Source organism: Cibotium barometz, chromosome 45, assembly GCF_041138505.1.
Source record: "Cibotium barometz isolate CiBa-2024 chromosome 45, ASM4113850v1, whole genome shotgun sequence".
NCBI lineage: Eukaryota > Viridiplantae > Streptophyta > Polypodiopsida > Cyatheales > Cibotiaceae > Cibotium > Cibotium barometz.
In genome coordinates this window covers 47600293-47609930 of record NC_141090.1, presented here as the reverse complement: position 1 = coordinate 47609930, position 9638 = coordinate 47600293, and the positions used below count along the sequence as shown (strand labels likewise).

General features: G+C 45.0%; 1 protein-coding gene across 4 annotated transcripts in view; it reads right to left on the bottom strand.

Moving 5' to 3' along the window:
• Positions 1–7339: 7339 nt before the first annotated feature.
• The window catches only part of LOC147612830 (putative calcium-binding protein CML21), a 97661-nt gene continuing 95362 nt past the window's right edge, over positions 7340–9638 (bottom strand). The window contains exons 3-6 of one of the 4 annotated variants that reach the window (XM_086783470.1): positions 8502–8701; positions 8209–8389; positions 7986–8105; positions 7340–7713 (exon numbers count right to left, since the gene is read on the bottom strand). In XM_086783470.1, coding sequence (XP_086639596.1) covers positions 8002–8105; positions 8209–8389; positions 8502–8701 — 485 coding nt within the window. In that variant the 3' untranslated portion in view covers positions 7340–7713; positions 7986–8001. Of the gene's footprint in view, positions 8106–8208; positions 8390–8501; positions 8702–9638 lie in introns of all 4 variants that reach the window. The other 3 variants (XM_086783473.1, XM_086783469.1, XM_086783471.1) reach the window with 3 other exon arrangements.

Here is a 9638-nt window from a genome sequence, read left to right as displayed (position 1 = left end):
CTTCTTTGGTTGTGGAAGTGGTGTTGTGTACCCTTCAATAGGAGGCAGTGTTGTGTAGAAGCGGCATGAACCCCGTGAGTGGTGGAATTAGTGCTAGGACTCCATGGAATGATTGGCATGTGTAGATGGAGGTTTGGGACAGCTTGGCACGATAGAGTATGATACCAAGGTCTCATAGCGTGATGCTTAGAGATTAGGATTTTTCCTGATGCCGCCCGCGGCCAAGGCAAGGTGTTGCTGGTGTTGAATTGGGATACACAAGGAAGTGAATTGGAGGTACTTGCAAGGTCGAGGGTTCTCTAGGTGATGGGTTGTACCATGGACCAGGTCGACACCCACCATGGTTCCCCCATCCAAAGATGTACTTGGAGGGTTAGCGTTTGATGAGGGTAGTTATAGGTGCATGAGTGGTGTGTGCTATGAGATGTGAGAAGTGAGAAAATTGTGATGCCCATAGTGAAATATGTAGTTGATGTACATGGGAAATAGGCAAAAGGTGTGCTTGTATGTGGGCACTTCTCCAAACAAGGACTTCTCCAACTCAACTACTTTCTTCGACTCTCTTTGTTGCTTTCTTCGACATTTACTTGACATCCCTTTTGTTGGAGAAGTGCTTGTGTGTGGGCACTTCTCCAAACAAGGACTTCTCCAACTCAATTGCTTTCTTCGACTCTCTTTAATGCTTTATTTGACATTTACTTGACATCCCTTTTGTTGGGAAGTAAATATAATTAGGGTGTTTAAGGCATGCACGAACTTACACATGGTTGTGCACCCATAACTATAAGGAGTTGGGCAGTCTCTCTGTGGCTTAATGGATTTGGCTTATTAAGAACATGGGTTAGAGGCAGTGTGAATCACTAGGCTCATGAGGTAGTCAAAGACAAGGCCATGCTGATTTAGGGAAGGTCCAGGCGGTGGGTCATACCATGGCTGAGGCTTACACCCCGCCATGGTCCCCCATCCAGAAATGTACTTGGATGGTTATCGATGGTGATGCTCAACACAAGCTTGGGAAAGAACAAGGCCTATGTGACTATTAGATGTAGAGCTCATGGTGGATATTGTAGGTGATGTGCATGGGCATTGGGAAAAAGGTGGGCCTTTGTAAAAGCTTCTTATGAGAAAACTCTAATAGTCTGCTTTCTCCTTCATGTGAAAACTCCAACACACTGCTTTCTTCAACACTGCAAATAATCTACTTTCTTTGACTCTCTTCTCTTTTTTATTTTTTCTTTTCTTTTCTTTCTTTCTTTTTTTAGGTACCCTTGGATAAGGGTTTTGTACCAAAAGTGGGCCTATAAAAGATTGGACAGTAGGGCTCGGTGTGGATTGAGACTTACCAATCCACATTGGTCGTTAGTCTTGTAGAAGGATGTGACGAAGGGCTTGTGGGAAAGTCATCAACCAGACTGGAACATGATCTCAAAGGGCTTCCAAAATCCTATATCTAGCATGTCTTCCAAGGTCACCACTTTGTTACCGGGAAGTATTTGACCATGCCGTAAAAGGTCAAGTTGTTGATGGAAGTTGGGACTGTTAGTGAGATCGAAGAGATCAATTGCTCTTTGCTTTTCCATCGGCTCTTGGGATTCTCCTCTAGGATGAGGATGATGAGTTGGAAGAACCGCCATGTAGTAGCACGACGAGTAGTAGAGGTCATTTAATTTCTTCATTTGGAGCCACATCTCTATGGTGGAGAGGTGTAGGGCCTTTAATATAGGGAAAGTTGTAAGCATGCCCTTTGCCACCACACAGAAACATACCAAGATCACCTCCTTTTGATTAGCATGAACTTGGGGTCAGTTCGGATTTCTTTAGGTGTGGCCATGTATTCCCACAACATTTGGTGATCACCAAGGAGATAGAGCATTGGGTTAGACTCCTATGTGACTAACGACGGGGGCAGTCCAGATTTCTCTGTGTGTGGCCATGTATTCCCACCACATTTGGTGATTACCAAGGAGATAGGGCGTATGCCACTCAAGTTGGACTTCTATGTGAGGTGACTGTGACGATGGGGTAGTCCTTGGGATCAACAAAATGCCAACATCCTTTGGTGTACCCACGGGTGGTCGATCTTCCACTAGGCAAATAAGGAATCCATGTGTTAGGGTATCCATGTGACAATGGAATTTTCCTTGGACTTGGAGATCTCAGATGGTTGGCAATGTGAGTTGTTGTTTATGGATAGGCAAGGACACCTCTTAATCCTTCTTTTTGTCTTCATTGGCATGTTTGGGAGTAGTCTATGGTGGTTCCTCATTGAGTGGGGTTTAGTTGGTTAAGGAAGGTCGAGGCTTGGGAGTTGAGTGGTGAAAGAGGAAGGGGCTCCCATGGAACATATTGCAGATTGCTTGACAAACAAGAGGGTGGCTGAGAGTTAGAGTTGGGTTAGTTAGAGAGGTGGTTAGGGTTGGCTCTAGGGGATTTTTTCTGGCAGCCAATCTGTTTACCCCAACAATGAGGGGGCTTGATTGGCTGGGGGACTTTTGCACTAGAAGACTCATGGCCACTGTGGGTTCCTTGTGAGAACTCGTCGAGGTTGTCATTCTCATCCTTAGGCATATGGCTTTGGAAAAAAATGAAGGCCTCCTGTGCCTCAAACATGGAGATGTCTTGTGGTTGGGTAACCACATGGATGGTCTAAATGGTGGCTTTGTTGGTGGGGCGAGGGCTTGGTTGAGGTAAGAATAGACTATATAATATAGTCGGAGGATGCCCAACAGGTTGCACTGATGATTAGGCATGCTATAGTACTGGTAGAAGGATGACTTCATTGCTTAGCACGAACAAGGGTTTTCATGGTTGAGTGAAGTGAGTCTGCATGAATGGGGTAGTTGAGGCTAGGTGGTGTCATGAGGTTGGTCTTCACATTGTGGAATTGATGAACTAATGACACCAAGTGGCAAGGTTAAGCACAAGTGGATGGGACTCCATGGAGTATAGCAATGTAGAGTCCTTAAAGGAGATGGTTTGGTCAAGGAAGAACATGGTAACAATGGTGGGTTGTTGTGTGGTGTTAAGGCGGCCTAAAATGGTGTGGAAGGTAATGATAGAAATAGGGTATAATAGAAAGATGTTAAAATGATGCAAGTATGGGGATAGGGTGCGATTGATGAGGTTAATTGTATAGATAGTAGACTGGCTCATGGTTGGCAATGTTTCAAGGTCAGTAGCCCATGAGAGAAGCATGTGCAACTTCCGCCGTTCCAATGTGGTATCATCGAAGGCAAGGTTCTGCATGTGATGAATTTCGGCGGCATGTGACTCGGCTATCATGGTTTCTTTGTGGAGGAGGAGATCTTGGCAGGCTGCTTCCCTAGCAACAACAGTCACTTTGTTCACTATGGGGTTGTACTCATCTTGCAAGTCTGGGAGGGTTTTGGTGGCTTTATGTTTGTGGCAAGGGCATCATCACACTCCTTGGTGAATTGGCTACTAGATGCACAGACCGCTTGGGCCTCTTTACCTTTTGTTTGCTTGAGCTCATCTAGGAATTAGTCTCTTATGAATTTGTGTGCCTGGGCTACCTCCACAACCTTAGAAATCTCGAGGGCATAAAAGAAGAGGGCATCCATGTCATCCTACTATTGCTCATAAGTGTTGGCTAGCTTCTCCTAGGTGGCTTTGGCTTTCCATAAGCTCATGTTGGAGCCAATGGATTTCACACGTGGCTTTCTTGAGTTCATCTTTGAAAAATTTCACTCCTCATGGTGGGCCGCTTGAAGCAATTGTTGGGCATGGCTAAATTTTTGTCCCTCTCCCAGATGTAGGCATCCTAGCTCTTGAGCTCTTGTTGCTTTGCTAGAGGATTTGGTGTGCTTGGAGGTTAGGACGACATGGCCGATAAGCTCAACCCACTGGTGATTGTCGACATCAGAAGTATTGGGGGGAGCCACAAAATCCTAGGTTGGTTATGGGGAAAGAGATGGTCCATGTGAGAGACCAATCAATTGGATCCTTGAGGGTGTTGCAGAGGTGAGTATGGGATGCTTCCATGGGCGGATGGCTAATTGAAGTGGATATAGTGGAGGTTGGGATGAAGTGAGAATGGGTGACGATTGAGGGAAGGTGGTGGAAGCCATCTCATGGGTCGCTGGGTGACTCTCTTGATGGGCGTTCGGGCTCCACACCCCTCCAGGGGTGAAGAAGTCCTAAGGCTCAAACATATCACTGGTAGAGCTAAGAGGAGCTTCTTCTTCTTGGGTGGATAGAGGAAAATGGAAGGTGGCAATTGGAGGTTGAGATCGTAGTTAGAAACGGTGAGTGGTTGGTTGAGGTTCATCCATTTGTGGGCCTTGGGAAAGAAATGGATGGATTACAAGATGGTTCCCATTCGGGTTTCTTTGGAAGAGGGTGGGACTTGGGGGTATTGGTGGAAAGGGGCACCACAAGGTGTGAAACGGTTGGGCATGGCACCAGGGTGGGAAGCTCTTTGTCAATGGCATGACAAAGGATCTTGATGAGCATGTTTTCACAATGTACCTTGCCTATTGGGTTCTTGCAAGAGCTCTGGAGCTCAGTGGTGATGAAGGCTTCGGCCCACTTTGTTGGTTGGCTAGAAAAGTAGCTTGGTGAGAATGGTGCGGGGCACCCTGTTATGGTGGTCCATGGGCCTTCGGATGAGTGGATGTGAGCAAACAGGCTAGGGGCACTCGAAATTTGATGACTACGTCATGAAATTTAGCCCCATTGGAAATGAAGGTGTTGTTGGCGATTTAGTGCTGAACCTCGCTCATGGCTTCCTTCCCATTGTGGAACTTGAATGCAATAATTGGGAGATATAAGGCTCTATGCACAAGATCCTTGTTGAATGGAATTCAACAGTGACAAAATCTGACATCTCAACCTCCCTTGAATTATCCATATTATGGTAGGACTTAATGTAATGGAGGGTAAGAGGGAGATTTGAGCCCCATGGGGATATGTTACGAAAGTCCATGAGGCTGATCTTGTCCAAGAAAGGGATGACTTAGGTAATTGGAAGATGCCATGGTATTCGATTGCTGATGTGTAGAGGTAACCCTAAAAAAGTTATCGATGGAGAAGGCAACCTTGGACATTGCAAAGCATTTGTAGGTCAAGAAAGCCAAATGGCGAGGGACATTTTGGCGCGAATGAATACAGAAGATCCAAAGGGTATTTTCTGGTCTCTCGATGAAGGGGTGACAAAGTGGATGTGGCGTCATTTGCCATGTGGTGTGCACAAAAGTTCCTTGTGCACAATGGATTAAGCCCTTAGGTTATGGGTAAGTGCACGGTCTTTTTATGTGGTGAGTGCGTGTTCGGTTCGAGAGGTGTCTTTTTAGAAGAGTACTTGCAAACAACCAGCCTTACAAGCTCTACCCTCTGTGGGGAGCTCCATGAGGAGGACTCCATGAGGTGTCTTTTTTAGAAGAGTACTTGCAAACAACCAGCCTTACAAGCTCTACCCTCTGTGGGGAGCTCCATGAGGAGGACTCTATCCATTCAGTGGGGGAGCTAATATATAAGTAGTAAAAGGAGGGTGAAGTGGTTAGCTACACTTACTGGTTTGTTTGGAAGATGTAGATGTCGGCATGGTGTTGGTGGTGCTTGTGTTGCTACAATGTTGACATGGCATGGGTGGTTGCTTGTTGGCGGATTGCCGATAGCAACCAAATGAGGGTGTTTTCTCACTTGTGGTCTTGCTTTGCCAAATAACGACCGGTGCTTGGAATGAGTTGGCAGTTTGTTGAGGAAGTCAAGGTTTACATGGTGTGTTTTTTTGTGGAGGGACCAGTGAGCCTCTTTCTGTTCCTACAAAAGCTTGAGCCCAACACTTACCTCAACAATTTGGCGTTAGTAAACCATTTTACATGTGCTCGAAGATAGTGTAGTGTGGGACATGCAAAAACTTTCTCTCTCCTCCTATCATCCATATAGTGCCTCTCTTTTTACACAAAGCAAAGGGCTAGGCAGGTGTTTACCATTATTCCAACATGCTAGAGAAAATGCATAACACCATTCTTACAACATGCTAGAGAAGAATGTCACTGGTGTGCGTGAGCATGAGCAGGCATTGATTGTCCTTTTGATAGTTAAGAAGAGATCACGCTCACTTCCACACTCTCTATACACACCCCCCCCCACACCACTCTAGATTGGAATGGGTGAACAACACAGTGTGGTGAACACATGGGGGACTACAATAGGCATTGTTTGGCGATGGTGATGGCAAAAGACGTTTACTGAAAGCGATGGGCAAAAGGAGGAGTCAGTGCCTCAACCATTTTGTTGTGGGTCTCAGTTTGCTGGGACAAGCGATTGGCGAAAGAAGTCGTCCAGTTCCTCAACCATTTTGTTGTTGTTGAGGGTCTCACCTGTGCTGCGTTAGTAGGGGACAGAGCCAAAACCTCACGATCTTCCATGCTTACTACTGCCAAGCACAGCACTAGCTTCGAACTCATGAGAGACGTTACAACCCGAGTTGCATTATTCCGATAATCCCGTGAGGAGGGTGAGCTGCAATGCCATGCCATAGTGGTCTCGTAGTGTGCTCCAGCAGATGAGCTCTTGGTCATGCTTTTTTATAGGAACTCATGCACTCTTATCAGTCCCAACAATGTAAGAGACCCCTCTGTCATTCGTACTCTATCATGAGATCTCTTCATTGGGGTCAGCCCATAGTAAATCGCACAACAATCCCTGATCCGGAACATCTGTGGGATGAGGAATGTTCCTTATTTGATCCAAATTACTTAGTTCCGGCGAGACCCATCATGCATGCATAGTAGCTTCTCATCAATGAGGGATGATTTTGTTGAGGCGAGGTCTCAAAGGAGAGGCATATTCACATTGATCATATCTTTACTGGATCATATGATGTAGATCTTGAGAGTTTTCTATTTGATCTAGGCATAGTGACCTTGGGGATTTCATGGTTAGTGATTTGGTGGATGATTCCACTTATCATGTATGGACACATTGTCAATATTCAGTGTGACCATGACACTTATGCTGATTCTATCGATCATGCTTTGCCTTGGAGGATTATACACATATTGATGAAGTGGATCATGCCTTCGATTTTACGAGTGATGCTACATGGGTTGATCGCGTTGGTTCACATTTGATTCATTTTAAATGTACATGATAGGCTATAGGCACTAGTACCCAAGCATTCTAATACTATTACACTCTTGATTCTTTTTAAAAAAAATTCACCATCATCTTCCTCAATTGGGAGACAAACTTGTCTTAACTACCAGTGCATTCTAGTTTCAAGACAATTATAAACCTTTCAATACTATTAAACCTCTAATCGAGTTAATTATGAGAGATTATGCAAGAGATTGAAGACATGCACACCATAAACTTAGCTACTTATAGCTTGCTTTATAAAAAACTTGAAGTACATTTGCAACACTCCGTTTGCTAATTAATCATTAAATTCCCTAGTTGCAACCTTTCCCGTTTCCACGTGGCTATACTAGTCCCAAGGTTTTGAGGTAGTACCCGCACCCCTTGTCACTACGACCGCCGCCTCCATCCGCGATAATATTTAATAACAATATTTCTAAAATAAGCAAGGGCATAGCACAAATCCACACACAAAAATAATATATGCATCCGCCATGGGGATCAGATGCAGATGCTCCCTGCGCCTTTCCTTCCCGAGGACCACAGCTTTTCTTATGATTCGAACCTCTGGCAGACCCCAACCCCAAGTGCTAAAAAGAGGTTGCGTTCCTTTAAAAAAAAAAAATCATTATTATGTACAAGCATTTAAATTTGGTGATTTCGACAGAGCTGAGGTGCCTCTCCTTCAAAATCCAGCAAAGAGTTCGCAACAACCTCGTGTTTTGCAGCAATTGCATCTTATAGGCGTGTGTGACTAAACTCCATAAGCAAGGAATCACATGTGCAGTACTAAGGACTCTTGGTTGACCATAAACTTTCATGTACAGTTCCCCCCGCCGCCCCCCCCCCCCCCCTTTGGGCCATGGAGGCATCATTCTCACCTGCAGTCTCACTTGGTCAATCACTTGGGTCTTCTTCATCTTTGACGCCAACCCAATTTGTGAATGCAAACAAGAACTCTTTGAACGTAATTAGCCCATTTTTATCCCAATCCATCTCCTCTGCGCACAGAAATCAAGCATAGCTCAGCATCCACCTCAAGCATCTTTGGCAAAGCCGGTAAAAAACATAAAAACAATCCACAAACTCGGATTTTTCGCACACCAAATCTTTTGAGGCCAATCCTGTCTGCATTCCTGGAGCCTGGCGAAGCTTGACCAATGGCTTCTACAATCTCCTTCTTACTCACATAACCATCACCGTCTTTGTCAAAAAAGACGAACGCATCAGCTATTCTATCGAATGTGACTTCCAACTGTGGCAGCCCTAGGCGGGATTTCTGAAGCTTTTAAGTTGAATCAAACATTTTACTGAAGAAGCACAAGCAAGGAATCAAACATTCACCATTATAGAGACCAAAAATATTACAGGAAGCATAAACAATGCAAATTGGATACGCTGCCCTTATCAGGGGGGAATTCCAAAAGGTAGACGAGGGCCAACAGAACAATGAACTCCTTAAAGTCAATGCCACTGTTAGCATTCATGTCGCTCTCTGCATATAAGTCTTTGATCTCTTCATCTGTAAATGAAACTTGGAGTTCTTTGAAACACTCCTTGAGCTCCTCTAACTCAAGGGTGCCATTGCCATTCTTATCTGCAGCAATTCCAGAAATTTGTTGAAAGCCATATCTCCATGCAAAATTGACACACCAAGCACAGCTCAATGAGATTAGTTTGGAAGATTCATCCCTTGTATTATGGAAACTAGTGCTCAATAATCAGACAAGGATACCTTGATGTTCTCACATTTCCAGTAACACCAAGAAATGAATACCAACAAGGATAAGCTAAAACATCGGAGTCCCCACCCCCGCAAGAAAGAAGAGTACACTTCCAAAAGTTTTCAAAAAAGTCCTTGCAGATTAAAAAGAAGCAAAAGCATACCTTCCATTATCAATGTATCAGAGAGGACTGTTTAATAATCATGATTCATAATCTCACCCACATAATTTCACCACAAAAATGTAACTTTGAAGACTGCATGGCTCCATAGCTGCACACTCCTACGTAGTGCAAGGAGTTATCGTGAAAGTGCTCCCAACCGCCACAAAATGCGTGAATAAGGTATGTCCGAAGGCATTGACTACCCTCTAGGACACAAGGTAGAGTATGCATTTCTGTCAGTGAGCAGCTTCTGCCGGTAGCGGTCGACTCATGCACCATTGTCACTGGACGGGCTTAGTGGGTGACCATGAGGATAGGAGAGGACTGTGTTGGCTTCCTGAATGTCTAACGCGGTAGCAGGCACAGCCCCCTTCTTGAGTATAGTTTGTCAGTCCCTGCTGCCGCAGGCAGATTTCTGGTGCATGGTTGGGGACTTTAACATGCTAGAGTGGACCGATGACAGATTAGGAGGTGGCATGGCTACGATATCAGGTACAAAGTACTCGGCATGGGAGGAGAGGCCCCATGGCATCTTCCAGAGTTTGGATGTAGTCCCGGGAGTCTACGTTTCTCCATATCTGACAGAAGGTAAACTGGCCCCAACCTATCTAGATTCAATCGGTTTTATGTTGATGAGTGGGATTGTG